The sequence below is a fragment of the Adiantum capillus-veneris genome, chromosome 1, assembly GCF_014529385.1.
Source record: "Adiantum capillus-veneris isolate H3 chromosome 1, ASM1452938v2, whole genome shotgun sequence".
Classification (NCBI taxonomy): domain Eukaryota; kingdom Viridiplantae; phylum Streptophyta; class Polypodiopsida; order Polypodiales; family Pteridaceae; genus Adiantum; species Adiantum capillus-veneris.
In genome coordinates this window covers 134,701,647-134,724,455 of record NC_140931.1, presented here as the reverse complement: position 1 = coordinate 134,724,455, position 22,809 = coordinate 134,701,647, and the positions used below count along the sequence as shown (strand labels likewise).

The 22,809-nt window shown below is 42.8% G+C and overlaps 1 protein-coding gene across 3 annotated transcripts; it reads left to right on the top strand.

Annotated features, from left to right (window-relative positions):
* Nucleotides 1-499: 499 nt before the first annotated feature.
* LOC147465610 (uncharacterized) lies at nucleotides 500-22,345 on the top strand. Of its 3 annotated transcripts, none has more exons than XM_086520887.1 (15): nucleotides 500-1,015; nucleotides 9,064-9,091; nucleotides 9,251-9,381; nucleotides 9,502-9,691; nucleotides 9,761-9,869; nucleotides 10,097-10,190; nucleotides 10,274-10,367; nucleotides 10,458-10,544; nucleotides 14,024-14,063; nucleotides 14,152-14,218; nucleotides 14,305-14,372; nucleotides 14,462-14,535; nucleotides 19,220-19,837; nucleotides 19,922-21,189; nucleotides 21,283-22,345. In XM_086520887.1, the coding sequence occupies exons 1-15, from the start codon at nucleotides 641-643 to the stop codon at nucleotides 22,111-22,113; spliced, it is 4,074 nt and encodes a 1,357-aa protein (XP_086377013.1). In that variant the 5' UTR covers nucleotides 500-640; the 3' UTR covers nucleotides 22,114-22,345. The 3 variants fall into 3 exon arrangements, with proteins under 3 accessions (XP_086377013.1, XP_086377019.1, XP_086377008.1); XM_086520893.1 differs by having other exon boundaries at nucleotides 9,502-9,869; nucleotides 19,220-19,537; nucleotides 19,637-19,837; XM_086520882.1 differs by having other exon boundaries at nucleotides 9,502-9,869.
* The last annotated feature ends 464 nt before the right edge of the window (nucleotides 22,346-22,809 follow it).

The window sequence follows — 22,809 nt, the reverse complement described above, 5'->3', positions numbered from 1 at the left end:
GGCGAGGGTTCGAGTCTCCATGTCTGCGATGGGCGCCCATTTTTTTCCACCCTCAATCCCCCTCGAGATTCCCCCTTTTGACCTGCGCCGCCGATCCCATCTCTTTCTACCCGTGCCCTTTAGTGCCGTGGGTCGGGAGCCGACGGTAACAAAGTAACAATCAGGCTATCAATTTTCGGTTGGTCAATTAATTGTTTATTTAACAAAGATTTAATTAACAGTAAAATAATGGATCAACTGGCGGCCGGCAAAGTGTGAGCACGACCATCAAACAAAATTTTTTGGGCGACGAAGTGCCTTGTTGCAGTGAGACGCGCTTGCGCCCCCCAAACAAAACAGGGCACACAGAGAGCCAAACCTACACGAGCAGCTTGGATCTGCAATTTTGACGCTTCAGTCTCATCTTCGCCTGTACATTGCCTTTCCGATCCCGTCTCATTGATGCCTCTCTGTCGCTTCTTCCCTCGCTCAATATCCCGGCTATGGCTCTTCTCATACCTCCGGAGCCTTTTCAATGATACCATAGGTATAGTATCACTGGTTTGCCCAAGGGAGCTGGTTTCAGTGCAGGGCTGACATCTCCGTGGTTCCAACGCACCTCATGTGAAGATTAGGCTTTTATTCTGTTTGCGTGCCAGCCATGGACACAGGTTTAACAGAGCGACCACAGCCTGTCGGTGCTGGGGAGTTAGTTTTGCTTGGGCAGCCGAAAGGAGAAACTGATGTTTCTTCTGATGTATGTGCCGTTAAGAATGAACAGCAAGAGGCAGTAGAGCCCATCTCTTCAAGGAGACCTCATGAAGGTAATGAAACCTGCTCTGTTGATTCTCATGGCTTGCAGAATGCGTTGGATAAGCAAGGCAGATTAGAGGAGCTTCGCCGCCCTAATTTTCACATCTTGCGAAGTATTCTGGATGCTCAGCGCGAGAAAATAAATGAACAATTGCAGGAGCTACACAAGGTGGTTGTCCTGCAATGTCGGATCACAGGGACGAACCCGTTGGCTCAGGAGATGGTTAGACTCTTTTTTTGTTTCGCTGAATTGTCTGGCCTTACTAGATCATATCCATTTTGATGCTGCGAGTGTGTTCATGCAATGGGAAGTAGCTTGTGTCAAGAGGCAATTATGCTAGCTATTTATAGAGGCAAAGAACTCCGGTCGTCCAGAAAGTAAAGTGCTAGAAGAGAGAGATGTTGTTGATTTTGCTGCCCTAAGGATATGAAGTGTTTATGTGGTAATGATTGAATTACTGTTTGATGGGTAAGGTTAGATTTTGTGGAGTTAAGGTGATGTCTTACTGAAATGTCTCTCAGATGCAGATTGGCTGTGGAACTTTGTGATTGTATGTTTGAATGAGGTGGTTCTCTGGTAGCATGGGCCATTAATGGCATGCCTATATTTGGATGTGAATGCAGAATATATTGACGTCAAACACATTGAGCCAATTTGGGGTTACCACAAGTTTGACAGTGGGGTTAATCCTCCACCGTAATGGCACGAGTTCAATAACCCACATCAATGTGAAAGTGTGAGTAAAACACCCACAATGACTAGTGCCTTATTGGGGGTGTTAGATAAGATAGCTAAGAGAGCGTCTACTTGTAAAATTTTAAAGTTGCGCTATAGAAAGACAAAATCACCTATAATAGCCAATGGATGCCTTTTGATGTTTTTGGCCGCTACAATAGTGATACGCATCTAGGTCTAACCTAGGTTATGGAAGGATAGAGCCATGCAACTTTTGAACCCTAGAGCCAATATGTGCTTATTTATAAGCATTGAAACTACCATGCTTTTATTGCAATGAGTGACTTGCACAAGGAGGTCATAAAGGAGCCCTTGGGTTGTATCCATAGGAGTCCTCAATTGTCATAGGAAAAGGGTTAAAAGTGCTTTGTGTCTCGCAATGTTTCAAGCATGAGAGCCCATTTTAATGCAATGATACAATGAGGACTTTTAGGCAAATTGGATAGGTTGATAGTTAAATAAATTCGGACAAATTGCAAGTTCTCATCGTTCCTATGCTAAGTTGTTTTTCTACCATAAGCAAGCGTTGTCGTGGCTAGATTGCTTCAGTGTGGAGGTAATAGAGGAAATGAGCTTTTGTTTTATGCTTTGCATAGAAATAGGAACAATAGATAAGGAATTGCAATTGAATGTTGCTCTATGGGCTTTTAGGCATCTCTAAACACTATTCCTTTTTTTTGACTCATCTTTTATAGGTTGTCATCTTTAAACACTGTCAACTAGTGTATGGGTTAGATGTGATCCTGTGTCATTGGAATTCATCGTCCTTACTTTGAGAGTGGCCAAAGAACCTCATAGAGAGTGTTTTTGTGTATTGATTTGGCCGTGGGTCAAGCACCCCCACTTCCTCTCTCTTTACTTGCTCTTTCCAACACTCTCTTAACACACCATCTCTTGGGATAGTTTCCTATGACTTTAAAATTCTCTTCTTCTTCTTCTTCTTATTCTTCTGAGTTGCTCTTCACTCTCTATGTAAGTTGCATAGTGTCATTCAAACTCGTTTGGACCCATACCATACGTTTAAAAACATTTGAAATAGTTGGAGTGTTTCAAACTTGACCAAGGCTGGGTTTAAAAATTTGGGGAACTCATACGAACATTGAGAGTGCTGTGGATGGGCTCTTATTTTCTTTTGTTTCTGTGATTGATGCTATTCTTAGTAGAGTTTTCTCTTGTGATGCCATTGATTCACGATGGATGCTAATGCTCAATATTATAATGTTGTGAAAATGCTCCTTGCTTGCAAATGCTCTATTATAATACTCAATGTTTTTTTTGGATCACAATGCTACAAAATGGTTGTAAAATGCTAAAAAATTAGGATCGTGTTTGCTTCGGCCCAAGAGTATGATCAAAATACTAGCTTCCGTTGTCGTCTCCATGTCATCTGCATACCGTGTCAGATTTTGCCACATTAGCAGCACATTGCCATGTTAGTAATCCTTGAAAGTCTGCCATATGGCAGTACATTGCACATCCATATCAATAAGCATGACACATCGACACCGGCTACCACGTGTCAGCTCAGACCTGCCACGTCATCTCGGCCGGTGTGTTATGAAGCTAGATCTCTTGCTGGCTGTTACTTGATGTTTATGCCACATATCTTTGATACGTAGTACCATATAACTCCCACTTAAATAACTTGTGATGTGTTCATAAACTTGTCCACTTACCAACAAGTATCTTTACATATGCTTTGATATGAATATCATCCAAGCCTTCAAGTGTTGGTCATTCTTCATCTTTCTTCTACTCACGCACACCTCCAATAGAAGGACACTGCAAACAAACATGACAAACATAATAACTCAATAATAATGGCTTGAGGAACACAAAAATGGATAGCACAAATGCAGTATCTCGCTATGAAAGACAAAATTGCCAATCACTTTTGCGAGCAGCTCAAGTTGATACTCGACGTTGTGACCTTAAAATTGACCGTGCATACTCCGATTTTTACTTCACAACATAGAAGGGGTGTAAAACAAGATTTCACTGCGACTGGAAATGCTCCATAAACTAGGGTGCATTGTTGTTTTGTTACAATGTCGACCCCAAGATTCTTTTGAGTACAACGGTTAGAAGGCGTTGTAAAACAATTGCGCGTTTGATTTCTTAGGGGATGGACTCTCTGTCTTTGCTTTCGCTGTGGCACTTTTCCTGCAAAAGGATGAGAAGGAAAGAGCCACTATCTTTGCTTTTGCTTTTGCTTTTGCAATCTTTCTCTACAAAAAGATCTTGTTTCCTTTGCCATACACACAACATTGCCACTAATTGTGCTTCCACATTAGTACGAAGTATTAGCATCGTCAAAGCAACATAAAATGACCGAAGACATGAAGGGCATTGAAGGCCTCCTAAGAAAACAAGCCGTACGAGGATATCAATCTTTGGTCTTGTTTCGCAGAGTGTCCTCTCGTAGTGTTTGCAACTTGGCGTCCTACCGTGAGGGAACCTTACTAGGGATTTGAGTTTTAATTGTTATTGACCACTTATAGAGGCCTGTCCATTGTTTGCATAGAAATGCGTTTCACAAGGGTACAAACCCCACACAATGTTCTTGTCACAACTTAGAGCTTCTAATAAGGGTTAAAACTTAACAGCAGCGGCCGGCCGGGGGGGGGGGACAAGGGGGGGCAAACAAGTCGCGAAACGTTCCAAAAATATCAGGTGCAACGAAATTGAAATGATGAATATCTAGGTTTTACACTTACACAAATCTTTACTTCTTTCATTGCGTTAATGATTGCTTTTAGCATGAATGATGGTTACTTTTATTTCCTTGAAGAGAGGGAATGAGAGAGAGAGAGAGAGAGAGAGAGAGAGAGAGAGAGAGAGAGAGAGAGAGGAATGACACTCGATGGGGTCCCAGTCAACCCTCTCAAGGGGTCCCCACACCGCTGCCGATGTGGTATTTGATTTTGATTGCGTAAATGGAATGTACACACATGCAATACCTTAAGTGCAGACTCTATTGACTCGAATGGGGAATGTCGCCTCGGTAACTCTTCAGGATGAAGCACCTCTGGGGCTGATTTTATGCACCTTTGGATCCGTCTCGATGTGGGATAACTAATGGCCACCAAGGGGTGGTTTTGGGGCGGATTTGCGCTCCCGATGTGAGAGGAATGAAGGGCTGAAAGCGCAAATCTTGATGATGCCGATGATGGGCAGCAATGGGAGCACTCGATGCAGCAAGGGAATGGCCAAAAAGAGGTTCAATGGGCTGCCGAAGTACCAGACTGCATTTGGATGGTTGGCGTTAGCAGATCTCGCGCATCTCTGGCGAGGGAATCGGCTGAAAACTAGAAATGCAGGCTGATTTGCTGGGAAGTACTAGCGCTAAGGCTGGGCTTGCAAAAATGATGGCTGGTTTGCTTGTTACAGACTTGGGCACCCCTAGTCGGAAATCTGACAAGACACACGAGAGAGATCCCTTAAAACACTACACAACTTTAAATCACAGTTCATTTTTCCGGCGTAGCTCCCCGCCCAGAGGTATTGGCCCCAAAAGGTGGCGCCCCTTTCGGTATTTATTTTTATATCAATGCTTAAGCAAAATACAACACCCGAGGAGTCCTCTGCTCTCAGACTTTGTGTCCAGATGCTCTGAAGAGTGAGGCCCCTTGGGTCTATTTATTCTTACAAGGGATGCCCCAAAAGCAGAGCCCCAAAAGCAGTAAACTCAAAAGCAAACTGTCCCAAAAGCATTTGGTCCCAAAATCTGCCATAAAAAGCAATCAGCGCAAATCATAGAAATCCGTACTGTTGACACGTGGCACATGTCAGTGTAATTTCCGGTAATTAACTGTTGAACTTGTGCGTTTCCCTTCTCGTAAGCACGTTTGCAGGTAAAAATTGGTGTCTTTCTGTTGATTTTTGATAAAAACCAGCGATTGACAGATGGGAATGTTGAAAATTGGAGGATTTTTATTAAATTTGCTGATTTTTGACAAAAATTAGTAAATTTCTCATTGAATTGCTGATTTTATAGTAAATTCAGCACATTGTAATCTCTCTGTGTAAATGTCCTCTGGGCAAGGCATGAAAGAATAGAGAGGGAGACTCTCTCGGCAGTGCGAAGAGAGAGAGACAGAGAGAGCTCTGTACCTGCCATCGATGGTGGCTTTCCTCAGCGTTGCAGAGAGGAGGAATCTTCAGCGCTAGAGAGAGATAGGGAATTTTCGACTGCAGACTCATGGAGTTCTTTTCAGCGTTGGCTCCTAGCTGGTGTCCTTTTCGCGTGTTGGCCACGGGTATCCACATGCCACAGGGGATCCTTTTGATATCTCCACGCGACATCTACGTAGCTCAGCGCACGACATTTCTTTTCACGCTTGAGGCCTTGACCTGCGTTGATTTTAAAAAAAAAGGGGATACACATTATTTTAAGTGGCCAAGGACACTTATGTTTTTTTAAAGCATGGTATGAAACTTACCGGCTTTTATAAATCTCTTACAGAGAATGAGTTTTTGTAGAAAAACTCAGTTTTCAGCCCTCTACTTCTCTCCCACCGCTCCTCTCTCTCACCCGCTCAATCTCCCGCGCTCCCGCCATCGCCTGCTCTCCTTTAGGTACTCACGCCAACGTGTAGAGCTCTTCACAGTACAACTTTTCGCGATCGAAAAGTGTAGAAAAGGGCCCGGTTTCACGTGAAACTTCAAGTTTTTCACAGACCTCGCCATGCATTCCTCCAGCTCGGATGCGCAGCTTGATGACGCGCAACATTCAAATTTCGTTCAGTGTTCACGCATGCTCTATACACATGGATTACAGGCACCTTCTAGAGCTTTGACCAGCGTGTTATCGCTCTTGAAAACGCCAACGTTCAGATGAACATTCGCTTGGCCTCTCTCAAAGGGGTGGTGCAAGGGCTTAATTCCCGGCTTGCCGCTCTAGAAAATACGGCTCAATCGACAACAATGTGTATTTTTTGCAAGGGCTTAATTCTCGGCTTACCGCTCTAGAAAATACGGCTCAGTCGACGACTGCGCGTATTTTCGAGGGCGAAACCCATCTCCAGCAACTGCGGACGCAAATTGCTGCTTTTGGGCGTTCACAAGGTGGTCCAATTGCCATGATTCCGTACAAAACTACAAATTCCTTAGGGGAGGAGAAGGAATGTATGGAACTGGCCGCAAATAACTAGTTGGCTTCACCAGTGGACCGATCTCCATGGGGAGCATGACGAACGGAGGATTCAGACGATTCCTCATTATTTGCGCAGCAAGGCGCTTACCTGGTCGCGTGATATGATAGAGAAGCCTTCGGTGTGGGCTGACTTTTGTGTGAAATTCAAGAAGGATCTTGCCAAAATGGATCCTTTGAAAGCTTACGCCAAATTGCAAAGTCTTTTGATGAAAGCTTTGTCTTTTGATAAGTACACAACAGCTTTCAAAGAAGCGCTCACCTTCTGTAAGGTGGAGTCCACGCACGCTATGCACACGTACTTGCTGGAATTACATGAAGATTACCGTTGGGCCTTAATCAAGGACAAAGCCTCGACTGATCTCGAGGATAGTGGCAAAGGCCAGGACGTTCCATTTGATAATGGAGCGAATTATGAGAAGAAAAGAACTTCAGATCATCAATCCAGTGAGGGCGCGTCGAGGAAGCGACCCCGATTCTAGCAAAATTCAAATCACCGCCGAGACCTTCTTAGGAGAAGAAGAAAGCCAAAAATGCTTCAGTTGCTAACGCAGTGAAGAAGGGGGCTTGCTTCGGATGTGGCCAGACAGGTCACCAAATCAAGGATTGCCCCAAGAAGAAGACAAAGAAACCGCAAGGTCGTCCTTCGATTCAAATTCATGAGATTTCTGGTAACTCTGATGTCATTCAAGTTGAAATCCATCATTTAGCGCACAGTTCATGCACTAATTGTACTTTTAGCACCAAAGTGTTTGATAAGCGCTATCTTCTCCGTTTCCCCGGGAAGATAACGGTCACGACGTGAACGTACTCCTTGATAATGGAAGCTCACACAATTTTGTGGATGCAAAATTGGTGCAGAAACTGAGCCTGCGGACGTGCGACAGTGACCATGAGTATCGTGTGAAGATGGCTCATGGCGAGGACACGGATGTATGGAATGAGATGGTTCCGGATTTGTCGCTCGAGCTGGTTGATTACAAAGAGAACCTGGATTTCCACATCATGCATATAGATAGAGCAGATGTTATTTTAGGTATCCATGATTTTATGATAAGCAAGACTCATTGTATATAGACTATGTACATGACTCTTGTTTTTGTTAAACAGGACATGCCTCATGTATCTATGTCGCTTTGGAAGCAGATTTTTATAAATAATGGGTCATACCAATTGTTACTGCTTTGGAAATGTATAAAGATACAAAGTCTTCTGATGTTGACTTTTATCAATGTGTACCATCTGCGTGGTTTGATTCATTAGTGCTTGGTAGTATGGTACTTCTGTCACTGAATTTCGTAAGAATGTTTCATGTTCTTCTGTTGAACTTGGGGAAATCCGATGAATCCAACCTTTCCGAGAAATCATGATTGATTTCAAGGATGTTTTTTCTGATGATCTACCTTTTGGCTTGCCGCCTTCGAGAGGAGTAGATCATGACATTGAGTTGGTGGCTAATAGTGAGCCCTTCTCAAAACAATCCTATCGGTTTAGTAAAACTAAGGAGGACGAGATTCAGCAGCAGCTGAAAGATTATCTCGACAGGAGTTTTGTTCGACCGAATAAATCTCCATGGTGAGCGTCTGTGTTGCTTTCTCGAAAGAAGGATAACACTATGCGCTTCTGCGTGTATTACAAGGGGTTGAATAAGCTCACTACCAAGAATAAGTATCTGCTCCCATGCATGGATGATTTGATAGATCGGCTCCATGGAGCGTTGTATTTTACGAAGATAGACCTGTGATCAGGCTATCACTAGATACGGATTAAGCTGGAAGCTGTTCCCATAACGGGTTTCCATGATAAAGTTGAGAATTTGAAAGTGGTTTATTGTATGAACAGAATTCCATTAAACCTTCGTAGTAATATACACTTATGTGAGAGTGTGCACTGTGTTAGTGCTTGCAAATACATTGCTACCTCGGTCTACACCCACTACAAAGCATCGATGATGCTAGTGGGGATGCTGTAGTACATTGTAAATATAATGATTGAGGGAGATAATGGTTATATTGTCTTGTGGATGATTATATTTTGCACATTCCTTTAAGAGGCTCTTCCTGGATTCATCTGGTTTAATTATCAAGATTTGCAATGTTGCATGTCTTCTTTATTGATTTTCGATCTCATTTGCTGGAATGTTTTCCTTTTTCTGGTCAGATGCTTTGAAAAATAATTTGTGGATGCTGAATAAAACTTTTTTTTTAATCATAAGCAGTGAATCAGTGAAGAAGCAATGTTTTTATTGATTATATATCTTATCTTTTTTCTCTCTTCTTTTTCAAGCTAAAGTTTTGTGCATGTCAATTGGTTGTCAATTACTTTTGGTCTTCCATGAAGCTTATGTGTTTTCTAATCTTGCGTGATGTCTCATGTTTTGCAGGCTGCTGTCGTTCTAGGGAAAAGAGTAGGTAAGAATGTGTTATACCGCAAGATTGGGTTGTGACTTCATTTACTGAGCTTGATCAGGGGCTGAACATGTGTGACTATTACTAGTTGCAGCATGTAACTGCAAGTTTTTAAGTGGCGTTGGTGTGGTTTATGATAGTTTTGCACCTGTTCAATTGTAGGCAAGAAGTTTGGAGACTCATTAACACCCAAAGCATTGAAGTGTCTGTACAATGTCTTTTCAATAAAGGATACCATCACAAAGAAAGAGGCTCGTGAAATAAGCATGCTGTGTGGAGCCACTGTAACCCAGGTATGGCTGCCTGACTCCCTACAGATTATTAAGCTCTGTATATGGCTCGTTTCCTACTGCATATATGCAAGGCAACAGGCAACCCCCTTTGACCAGCGCCACTGGCGTTTTATGATTCAGGTTAGGGAGTTCTTTGCTGGACAACGATCACGAGTAAGAAAAGTTGTTCTCTCCTCTCACATAGAGCAGGGAAGTGATCCTTTGTGCCCTCGGACGCAGTCCATACAGCTGGAACAGCCACCATTGGTGGGCTCACACTCTGGAGAAAATGTACCGTTATCATGCTCTCAGCAGGTGCCGGGCAATGAAGGTAGTCATCTTGTGTTACTGGAAACATTTCGTGGCAAGCCCGATGGAATTTTGAGCAAGCTGTATGCAGTGGAAAAGGCTGAGCATCTTATAAATGTTATGCACAAGGAGAGTACGTTCACTGGGCAAAGCCAGCTTGCTCAAGTGATCATGCAAGCACATGATTCCGTCTTGCGCTGGTAAGATTTCTGGCTGTGGAGAAAATTGACTTCATGGTTTAAGTCTTCTTCAGCAACCACATGGAGAATGTGATGCACACACAATGCACATAATTCAAACTTCAAAGCGTAAGTTGTGAGAAGCCATTTGGGAAGCTTTTTACTCGCGTTTCGGTTCTAATTTTGGAAACAAACCTGTCATAGTTGTCAAGGAAAAGGCAATATTCTGACGAGTTCGCCTGTTTCAGCTTCATAGCCAGGGGGGGTTTGCAGCAAATAATTAGGTGGTTAATTCAAGCCGCTGCAGAGGAACAAACTAGCCTTATTCGACTTATTTTGAAGGTTGCCTTTACCTAATCTCATTCGTCTTTGGCCAGTTGGCACGCACATTGTTATCTCTTTGTCTGAAGTCTGCGGTCTCACAGGCTATTACTCAATTTCCTCTTGGCTCTGCTTTACCAAGGCACATGTCCTTGCTCTTGCAGACAGTCAATAAGTTACGATTTTACAGAGCGCAAGGTACTTTTTTCCTTTCAAAAAAACTCAGCAGTAATGTTACGTATTCTGAACTGATTGTCATCTTTTGTTGAATGTGTGCATGAAGATCAGACGTTGCCAGTCGTGCTCGCTTGCTTCTTTCACGATGGAGCAGGTTTTGTAAAAGCACCCAAAATGGCAAGTTGGGCATTTCCACAGGCAATTTTTCTACCTTCCAAGCTTTCTGTGGTGTGAGGAGGGGATTCTGATTGTGCATAATGAAATTGCACCCCTTAGTTTATTAGTGTAGTATACACAAGTGATGAAGGGTCACGATCTTTAGATGTAAAAAATTAAACAATGACATGCCTTGTGGGCTGTCAAATTGTACGGGAACAATCACAACATTTGCTCCTTCTCGTCACTCAAAGACACAAAGATGTGGATTGAAAACGACATACAGGAAAAAATACACGAAAACAAGGGGAGACAGGTGCTGGCAAAGAGTAGAAAGTAGAGGGGAAGGGGGGACCCAGGTCCCACGCCACAGGAGTGAGAACATGTAGGGAGAAGGAGCTCCGCTCACAGAAGAAAGGTCATATGTGGTGCATGTTCGACTCTCTCTCTCTCTCTCTCTCGACAGTTAGCCTTGCACTTGAGTCCTCTCGACAGTTAGCCATGCAGGGAGATACAGCATGCTGGTATGGTGAAATGACATCATGGTTTTAGGCGCATGGGTTCAGCATAGACAAATTGCCCCCCTTCCATTACTCATTAGAGGCACCCTCTATGACTCTTACACAGTCCGAGATCACCAGGCTCATCCGACAGGACCTGACTCAGCTAGACATCAGGAGGACATGGATACAGCTAGCACAAGAGCTGGGCACGAAGATGGCTTTCTATAGAGAGCATCTTCTCCAGCTTACAGAGGACGGTTTAGTGACGAGGCCCAGATACATGGACACTCACTTGTCTCATGGGATACGATGTGCTATTGGCCAGATACGCACATCTTCACACCAGCTGCGGATCGAGACTGGGAGATACAGTGGAGTACCAGCAGAGGCTAGGACATGCCCCCTGTGTGGCATGGAGCCAAAGACAGAGTTGCACTACACATGCCACTGCCCCGTCTACTACGAGATACGAGGCCGCTTCCATTGCTTGTTTAGAGAGGGCTTTGGACCACTCTCCAGAGTCATGCAGTACGAGGATCAGAGATGCTTTGGGTTTGTTTCTACTCGAGCTGCGCCGACACAGAGAGAGCCTGATGAGAGGAGAGGCTAGCCAGTCTCAGAGACACATCACAGACTTCTTTAGAGCAGACACTGGACACCCGGAGGAGCTACTACCACAGCAGAGCTCGTCGCCTCACACCAGAGGCACACTGATCGACCGGGCGACCGAGCTGGGGAGATCCAGATGCCCACGACTGCGGAGGACTACACAGCATCGACGGAGGCTGCATCAGAGGATTCGGATCACTTTGGCCCGACATGCACGACGCCCGGTCAGACTATTGACCATGGAGGAGATTGATGAGATCTGTCAGCGACCGATGCTGGATCTCTTGTGATTTAGCTACCCCAGCTAGCTACTTTGCCCCGTTCACACCTAGCAATCCAGGATTCCATAGTATATTTGTGTTGTCATTTTGTTATTCTGACTTTGTATCAGATCCACCACATTGTAACTTTTTGGTCTCATAGGTCACTTTGGCCTTTTGAAGACATTAATATAACATTTCATTTCATTTCATTTCTCTCTCTCTCTCTCTCTCTCTCTCTCTCTCTCTCTCTCTCTCTCTCTCTCTCTCTCTCTCTCTTTGGACAACCGGAGGAGACACTACCACAGCAGAGCCCACATTCTCCTCGCACCAGAGGCACGCTGATCGATCGAGCGATCGAGCTGAGGAGATCCAGACGCCCACGACTGTGGAGGACTACAGAGCATCGACGGAGGCTGCTTCAGAGGGTTTGGATCACTTTGGCTTGACAGGCACGACGCCCGGTCAGACTACTGACCATGGAGGACATTGATGAGATCTGCCAGCGACCGATGCTGGATCTCCTGTGATTTAGTGCTTTTTGAGGATACATCCGCATTGTGTTGTATTAGCCCCCCATTCACCTCACACCCCCCTCCAACTCATATCCTACACAATCCCAGCTAGCTGCTTAGTTCACATCTAACAGCTTAGGATTTCATAGTATTTTTATTTTGTTATTGTATCAGATCCACCACATTGTAACTTTTTGGTCTTATAGGTCACTTTGGCCTTTTAAAGACGTTAATATAACTTGTATCAGATCCACCACATTGTAACTTTTTGGTCTCATAGGTCACTTTGGCCTTTTGAAGACGTTAATATAACATTTCATGTCATCTCTCTCTCTCTCTCTCTCTCTCTCTCTCTCTCTCTCTCTCACGACTGCGAAGAACTACACAGCATCGACGGGTTCTACGACAGAAAATTCGGAGCACGCTGGCCAGGCATGCACGACGCCCGGTCAGACTACTAACCATGGAGGAAATTGATGAGATTCGCCAACGACCGATGCTAGATCTCTTGTGATTCAGCCATCCCAACAAGCCACCCAAATTTTCCCGCTTAGTCTTATGCTTGGCTCACATCGACCAACTTAGGCCCCCATAGTAGATATCTTTGTTTTGTACTGTTATTAGGCTATTTTGTTACTCTGACTTTGTATCAGATCCACCACTTTGTAACTTTCGGGTCTCATAGGTCATTATGGCCTTTTGAAGACGTTAATATAACATTTCATTTCATTTCATTTCATTTCTCTCTCTCTGTGATCACACATACTCCATATCGTTCCAGCTAGTAGGTTCACAGATTGAGAGACCACATGTCATGATGATGAATCTCCTGCATCGTTCGTTGCAGACCCTCTTTCCCACATGACACTATTAGATTGGAACTTGCCACATTGCCAATGCCAGGACAGACTTTCGTAGAGAGCTCAAGGCATCTAGGCAGCTGGCAGAGGCAAGTGAGAGTAGCACTTTTAGATTCATCTTAGTATCTCTTTTATGTATTTCTTTTCTGTACTCAGACACGGTACCAGATTTACAAGTTTGTAACGCATTGGTCTCACAGGTCATTTTGGCCTTTTATAGACGTTAATATATCATTTCATCTCTCTCTCACATGTATGAAGCAGCAATCTAGGCACCTGGACTAGATCATGGTATGCATGGAGGATGCGGTGGTTCAGCACACATCCTCGTGGTATAGAGTGGTTCCCACCTTTTCAGTACGACCCACTCTCACCATTTAGCCCAGAGACGTCCCATAGCTTCAGGATATTAGGCCCAGAGAGTACATTACAGGGCCATGATCCATCCTGAAGATCCGATTATGACATGAGCAGACCAGACAGCAGGAGATACATTGTTTCACGCTCTCCTCTGCATTTTCTGCTCCCCACTCCGATTTATTTTATCCAACAATCTTGTGTATTGTGAGAAGCTAAAAATGGATGAAGGGCCTAGAGTGTTCTGGTTTCTTGCAGTTTGAAAAAGGAGCTTGTAGGATTTCATTTAGTAAAAGGACAAGTAGTCCTCCTCTCTTGCCGTCTCTTTTCTGGTCAAGCAATGTTTGTTACATGTTGTATTTGTTTCTCACATGCGTTTGAAAGATATGATTGAAACATATCTTGATTCTCTGGCAGGCATTGCTCGAAGCTCCCAGCCTGGACAGAAACGGAGCAGGTAATGGTGGAGGAGATTGCCTTCTCATGGATTGTTTATTACAAAGTTGTCAAATCTTACTGATACTTAACAAAAACAAATTTTGTAGAGATTGTGCTCATACAAGTACCGTCGATGATGCTTCAAAGAAAAAGGCAAAGGCTGGAAGTGTTGCTGTAAGCCTTTTTAATTTCACACCAAGGCTTCCACAATTTTGTCAAAGATGTCTTGCTGATCTTTCCTTGATCTTTTAAAAATTCAGGTGGAGTCTGGACAAATGCCAGATGTGGTGTCCAGCTCTTTGACCGAAGATAAGAGTGTGCAAGAAAGGTTCAATTTACAACTTGCTTATTGTGGCCCTGTTAGTTTTGAATGTGCTGTTTTGCTCTGAGATTAACTGCTTCAAGATATTGTTGCAGGCAAAAACCAGAAACTGTGACTGAGATTAACAATACAAGAAAGCGACTTGGCAGTTTTTCGATCCAGGGTGACCGTATCCTGAGAAAAACTGCTTATGAGCTGTTTTGTTTCTGGAAAGCCTCTTTCCATCTCTATGTCTTCCTATTGTTCTGTTTCCAAAGGTTAATTTTTTAAGAAACTTGAAAATGGTAAAGCGGTTGAAAGGAACTTTATTAGGGAGCTTTTTTTTTTAATATTGGAGGTATATCTAGTAGACGGGATGAGTGCTTGAAAACCGACAAGGACAAAAAGGAACCTTTTTGGGGTGTCAAAAATAGGAAGGAGCAATCACACCATTCTATTCATACCCGAACAAGCTGATTCTGCAGTGGACCATCAGTTCAATTTCTTGAAAACTTAAATATTGGCTTGGGAAAGGATTCATCCTTAGGTATGTCAAGAAAACGAAGTCTCTTTTTAAGTAAGGGTGTGAAAACTTGTACAGTCGTAGTGCCCTACTAGTTGAGCGTGGCAAACCACATCTTCAGCAGTGTGGCTACCTTTGGGATTTTTGAATGGTAAGAGGAATATTTTTTGTTTGCACAAACCGTGTACAAGGTACAAAGCATGAGAGGTGCAAATCATTGGAACTGTTGTGGATGTTAAATGTGGTAGGTATATTGGGAATGTACAAATCCTATAATATTTTATTTATAGCTGTCCCAGGAGATGTGAGGCGTGGAGCTTTGGGTAAGTTCAAGGATAGCTGCTGTATTCACCAAAGGCGGTCTGATTGTAGTAATAAGAAGGCATCAGTCAGTCTCAAAGCTACTTGGATCTCCTTAGCTAGATTAAAGGGAAGTGGTGTTGGGACTCTTGACATATGCTCACTTTCCTACTATAGAGTGATTTGTATCTCCACCAGACATCTGCCATAAGTGGAGACTTTTTAGAACGAGTCTCCAAATCTAGTTTCTGTAGTTATTGATGTCGAGCATTTAACTTCGTATGAGTTGGCGAATGGGGGTGCATCCGATTGCCTTTTGCCAAATTGTCATGGCTCTGCAATAAGGCAATGAGGGATTGAAAGATGTTTCAATTTCACTCATGGACTGAGCTTTTAGAGAGTGGTTGGGACCACATGTTTTCAGCTTCCATATGGCTGACATGGTGCGCTGCACGAAAAAGAGCCTTGAGGTTGGGAACCCCACAACCTTGGTCTATCCATCTGTACCAGCAGGTTGCCCTCTAATGAGAGAGTGAAGTGGTTGTAAACAAGAACCTTTTTCTGCTACTTTTTGGCTACATTTCTTCTCAAAGTGTCAATAATCTTTGAGAACACTCATCCCACTATACCCTTTGGCTCGCCCTTCCGCAGGAATTTGAATGGGTGGGGTTGGAATGTAGGTGGTAAAACATTACTCAAGGAAAAGTGGCCTGAAGCTACAGTTGCACCAAGTCTAGAAACGTCTCCAAATTATCCTCAATTCACGGCTCCCCAAGTCATTTGTCCTCCGATTCATCAATCCACTCACATGCTGTAGGATTTTAACATTAGAGAAACCTTTTTTGAATTGATAAAACAAAGGCGTTAAATTTTAAACACAAAATGAAAAGATGGATCTGCCTATGTTTTCAGTTCTGCTTACTTATTTGGTGCTACCGTCTATTTACCAAACTCGTTCGATAAAAGGAAGCTTGACAGTTCCTTTGGTTTTAGAGGGTATCAGCTTTATGGTTATGGCTACTGTGGGGTTAGATTGGAGCTCTGATTATGTCAAACTCTTAAAAGGTGGCGATACTGCGATCAAGAGTCTGAAATCTCGTTCTTTTGTTAGATGAGGGTATGCGCTTTGTGGTTATGGGTGATTATGCTAAAATGCCAAGGATCAAGATGTGGGGATGGCAAACCTCATTCAAAGAATATTTTTAACTTCAAGTGGTAAAATTATAAACTTTTTGGCCACTCGAACAATTTAACTTCCAGGTTATTATTTATCTGATAGTCGAAGATGGAAAAAGGATTCATCCAATTTTTTTTGTACGAGTCATTGTTTTGGGTGCAGAATTCATGATGTCATAGCTCTGTTGAAAGGCCATACAAAATGAACCTTTTGTCTCCTAGTTGCTTTTAGAAAAAATGTAAAGAAGAGAAAACTTCCTCATGTACACATAAAAATAATACTTTTGGTGTCAATTGTAATGTCATAAACTGTAGACTTACATTGCACATTTCACTAATTTCCAAATCGTTAACCGAGGGAAAAGAAGCTTCCAAAATTGTAGATTTAATTTGAAAACTAAGTGAAATCAGGATAGTTTGAAATGGGATATGAGCGAAAGAATTGGCTTATTTTGTTTTAACTTTTCAAAGGATGGAGTGAATATTTAGTAGAGCTTCAATCCCTCTCTTCAAAGCAATCAAGGACTTTGATAACTCAGTCCTGTCAGCCAAAGCTCATGCCCATTTTAAAGAGAAGCTGGGGTGCACTTGCCATTGGAATAGAAACAACAGCTTAGGCATTTCAAGTAGATTTATTGAATCCATAGGAGTAATAGGGTGACTAATCTGTCGTGTAGTGTACCTAAAAGACACGTTTCCTTGTAACTTTCTATGGTGTCATCCTCCATGAAAAGCAAAGTGTGAGCTTTTAGGTAGAATTATGAGCTAGTTTATGCATGTGATGAAATGGAAATACTATGAATACAAAAGGTGTTGACAATATGCACATAGCAATATCAAGCTGCTTTCATGGATATGAAGACAAATGATAGGAAAATTATAAATAAATCACTGTTAAATGCCTAAAGAAAAAGTTCCCTGTTAATGCCTGATGTGTGTAAGTGATGGGACTTAAACAAGACGGTCTGCCACTACAATAAGTTAACAGTCTCCTAATAATCTGCCTAACAAGACTGTCCACTTTCATTTAACAAAAGAACTTAGGCCAATGAAGTGCCAATAGACTCTATGATAATTGAATGGTTTGTTTATGAATCAGCTGGGTATTGAGCTGTGTTTAAACACCCATACAACCACTTTTCCACCAGGATACAACTGTATTGGCATTTTTTAATATTATAGTTTGGCAAAAATGTTGTTGAATGTCTTAAGCTTATTTACTACAGAAGGTTTCTTGGAATAGAAGTACCCACATTCTGTAGGTGTGTCTTTAAGCCCTATATGCTGTACAGGGAATGTGTCAAAGAGATTTATGAGGGTTTTTCTGTCCTAATTATGCGACGGGTAGTAATACAGTAAGACGAAATTGGTCATTAGTATTAGGTCCTAATTTGTTTATGTGGGTGCGTCGAAGTAGTGTGTTGTATACCCGTGCGTGTGGGTGTTAACATTGCATGCTGGGTACTGTTTGTTAAAACAAGTGCCAAAGGTAACTGTAGCCAGTGAAGGGATTTTGGGAAGTGATGAAATTACACTTTGTTCTTTATTACACAAATGCTGTATCAAAAGATGATTTTTATATAAAGAACAGCTTACTCCAATGGTTAGGTCAAGTGGAAACACAATTGGGCTCGTACAATCACTAAGGAGTTGTTTTTGAGCATCATTATGCACTGGTATTGTCTCTGAGAGATGCTTGCAGCATTGGCCGCTTGGTGGGAATTTGCCCTAACTGAACTCTGTAAAATAGTGCTTATGAGCGATGCAGGGAATTTTTGTCTTTTTACCTTGTCATCGTATTGTGGCTGGACTTCCAACACTAAAAAGCAAGTATGCTTGAAAAATACCCAGCTAAGCTTATAATTTAGCCTGAATTTCAATTAGCAAGATAAACTTACGTTGCAATTATCAAGGCAAATATTCTCGTGCGATTGCCATTATCAATGGACTGTTGATGACATACATCACTTTTTAAAGAGGCATCAACTGTGTTGAGGTGCCCCTCTTAGTGCTTTGCTAAGAGTACCCATTCATAGTGACCAAGGCAACTTTTCAGTGAATGGACATTTACAACTGTCAGTGACAAAGGCACTTCAAAAAACCTTTGGGAATCATGCTGAACCCCGGTTTCAAAAGTGTGCTCAGACTTCATTAGAAATTATTTCAGTCTCCTGGTGACACTGAGAAAGTAAAAAATAAAGACTACTTATAGATGGGGGTAAGGTGTTAGAAACAATTCTTTGCACACTATCATCTGCAACCACTTTCACAAACAGTCACAAGGACACAGAAATTCTGACCTCTTTTCAGCTTGCTATTGAAACTAAAACCCTAAAGCCTTTAAGCGGTATGGAATTCGAGAATGTTTGAAATTTGTGCTAGTAAAGTTGAGAGTGTAGATGAATCAGAGGGATGCACCAGCAGCAATCCCAGACCTTTGCTGCAGTCTGAATGAGTCTTGAGAGAGGCGGTATTACCCTGCAGAATGAGCATATTCTGGCAAATTCAGACACATGCTTCACACCCCCACACATAGGAATGGAGGCTTCCAACTCCTCCTCTGTTGGCTACTTCAGGATGAAAAGGAGAATGCCAAAGCTCTTTCCAGAAGGGAAGAGACTGAAGCAAGCTCAATCACATTAGAAAACAAAAACTAGAAAGCTTTTACGGGGTGGTCGCTTCGTTTGTGAGGTGTGCGTTGTGAGTCCGTTTAGAGTCATGACTCCTGAGTGCTTAAAAAAAAATCAAAAATCAAGCTTGCTCGCTCCTAGAGCCCTTCAAGCTACTGAGATCTTTGCAACTTAACTGTCATTGTGTAATGAAGTTTAAAGACTTAGTCTTTCTTTGTTTTTCTTAACCATCCATAAACGCATAGGTGCCAAAGAGAAAAGAAAGGTTCAGCTGTTTGAGGAAACTCGAGCTCCTACCAGACGCAGAGATTTAGAGGTTACAAAATCTTCAAATTTTGACTCTCCATCTCGGCCGCTCTCTGCTGATGACATCAAGAAGGCCAAAATTCGAGCGTACTTTTTGAACAACTCTAAAGCTGAAAAGCCTTCTAGCTCAAAACTTGATGGGTCAATGACTTTGGACTTATCAACGGTGTCCTTTGAAAGGGGAAAGAAAAGGATATCTGGAAGTTTTGGGCATTGCATTGGACGCCAGGAGATATCGGCAAGGGAATCTTGTTTAGGTGGTGCATGCTCTTCAATAGAAAAGGGGCTGCATGAGCCTACAGTCAAGTGTGAAATCACTCCTAAAGTTTGTGATGATTTCCCTGGACAATGCACAGGTGCCGCGCCTGCTGTGGATGCAAAAGCTAAAGCTGCCCAGGATTTGCACATTCAGAGCCATGAATCTGCTGAATCACAGATGCTAAATGAGTCCGAGTTGAGTGCTGGTGGGTTTATAATGGATGTTGAACAAAGCGAAAGATGTGCAGAGGAGAATGCGATGGATATGATTCCAAGCATTCCTTGGACATTGCCACCAGGTTTTTGACTATTGGATTTTCCTTCATAAGTCAGTATATGTTATTACTTTTTCGTTAACCAGTTTGTTTTGACTCGTCGTATAGGAATAGCTCTTGATCCGCGGTGGAAAATTGCAATGGGAGAGCACAGTACAGAGATTCGATCTGAAACTAGACGCCTTAGCACTGTTTTGGAAGCAACTTATCCATCACCTCACTGTATCCCTTCAAATCCAGCAGAGCCTGCAGAAAGGATATGTCTTTTTGTTGACGATACGTTGGTGCCTGAAATTCTTCTTGAGGCCGTTGATGAAGAGAGCTTGGAAAGGGATTGTTCGTTGCAATCTCCAAGAGATGCAGAGCCAGCAGAAGTGCATGGAGGGGAAACCGATTGCCAGAACCTAGACACTCATACTGATGTTAATGCCAGCAAAGATATACCAAACTCCAGCATACTAGGCATTTCAGGGTCAAATGGATTGGAAATGGTGATTGAGGATGCACAACTGAGTAGGATAGAGGACAACCAGGTGTCCTCTGGTTCTGTAACAGCTCACTCAGATGGCATCAAGCCTGCTGAAAAGGTAAATGGCATCACGGATGCTGTAAAAAATGTATGTGTATTTCCTTCAAAGGTTACACCTGCTACATCACTGTATCAAGCTTGTGCGGAGGCAAGGAGGATAGAGTTTCCGTATACTGAGGCTTATGAACAGGCTTATAATACTGCTTTCGTTCAGCCGAGAAATTTAGAGGGTAATTCAGTATTCAAAGATCAGACTACCGTTGTCGCATCCTCTACAATTAAAGCCTCCTCCACATTGGAGCCTTCTGTGAAAGAAGAAGTTTCAAGTGGAGCACAAATTGACAGGGACTGTCTAAAAGAAACTGATCAAGTTGCTAGTCCTAGTTCAGATAATAATAACTCAGGTGTAGATCTGTCAGAGTTAAGCAAGGAGACTTGCTTGGACATGCTCAACATTGTGTTGCAGCAACTGGCAGACAATGCAAAGGGATCTGGAGCAGATCTTGAGCTGCTGTCAGTTTTCTTAAAGAATCCGCAACTGGTTTATTCATTGATGTCATCTCAATCAGAGTCTTTAGGCCAAGGACTGCCAATGACATTTACAGGAAGCAACCTAGGCGAAATCATCTCAAGCAGCACCATAGGGAGTTTAGGCAACCAGCTAGAGGAGCTGGTGGGAAGAAACATTGGTCAAGTAGCAAACAGTGTAAGAGAATTAGCAAGAGCAGGGTGTTACACTGGTGAAATCAGGCAGCCAGTCATCACACCACCAATAACAGTAGGTCCTCAGTCTCATCCTTTACTTGCTTCATCTGTACCGCGGCCCCTTGCAGCTATAGAACCAGCAGTGAGTCATCCTCTGAAAACTGATCATCGAAATTCTGTTGTTATGCTTATTTGAGGTGTACTCCTTTTTTAAATCGTATTATTTTGGTCACAGATTCAGCTACCAAGCAACCAGAGCAAGGTAATTGATGCCACCCAGCAGTATTTGAGGCATCCATCAATACAGGAACACAGCTCTTCAAGAAGTTTGGATTATGATTGGAGTCAACCCTACGATTATCCAACTGGATGTATGCAACAAGGTACAGGCTTAGCAAGGCACTCGGCCCATTCTTCATCAACCATAGACAGATCGTCTACCACTAATACATATTCCCAGCCTACAGGATACACACAGGCTTATGTTGCAAGAGCTTCTCAATTACCAAGCTCCATTTTACAAACAGATCAGCGAGTGCAATCCTCTATACCCATGCATATTGGTGGACTCGGGCAACTTACTACATCAATGATGCATGCGGAAAGGCAGGAGGAAAGGGCAACAAGCAGGAGAAATGGTTTTTGTGCTGTGGATGTCCCCACAACTCAATTGCTGCCAAATTCACTCGTTTCTAGGGCTGCTGGGATCTCAGATGGGTTATTACCGGCTCCAGACATGCCTGTGAACAATCACAGAGTCCACCCGAGCAAAGTGATTCATGAGTCACATTCACTACATGGAGGGCCAGCTTTTTCACCTCTGAGTCATGCGCCTGTTGGACATCAGGTGCCACATCATTATAACAATGGACTTTATTATTCTGACCAGAACATTAAAAACCAGTCACTGTCAAGCTCACACTCACCTTATTTATCACATGGACGAGGTCCCTTATCATTTATTCCAGGTTCTTTTAGGTCTCAGGGAAGTCCCAACCTGTGGAGACCTCCATCATCTCACTCTAGCCGTCCTAGACATGGCAGGCAAGGTTGGAGAGAAAGTTAAGAGTATCTGGAGGATGCTTTTTAAGCCCAGTGGTCTCGTGGGCACGGGAAAATCGAAATTGCGGAGCAGTTTTGTACCAGTTATCTGCCAGCATAGCCTAGGGTTGGACATAAGAGTGTCCCTATGTATTCACAAGAAAGGTGGTATGGAGTATACCATCATGTACAATAAGATCTTTGTAAAAATAATTTTATTATTTGGGTGATTTATATAACATGGTTATCAGCGCAAAGGTTTTCGATTCATAATGCCTTTTTGCAGTTACGAATACAGGGGCAGACATTTGTATGTATGCAATCGATCTATCATTGTGGGCCTCCTAATAATACATTTTTGTGCATGTGCATCTGTGTGGTTGGCTCATACATATGTATACATGTGTGCAGGTGTGCTTGTATGGACATATTTTTGTGTGTGTGGTTGGCTCATGCATGTGTATACATGTGTACAGGTGTGCTTGTATGGACATATTTTTGTGTGTGTATCTACACTTCTGTCACATGGTTATGTGCATTTGTGCACGAGTATGTTTATTATGCATTCATATGCAAAGTTTAGCATGTCAGTGATTTTGGGTCCTAAAGCTCAGCAGAAGAGCTTGATTACTAGAGGTGTGCTTGAAAACTGAGCTTACAGTACATGTTGCAAGATTTTTGGGTCACTTAAATTAGGTTTAACTTGTACTCTGTGTGTGCA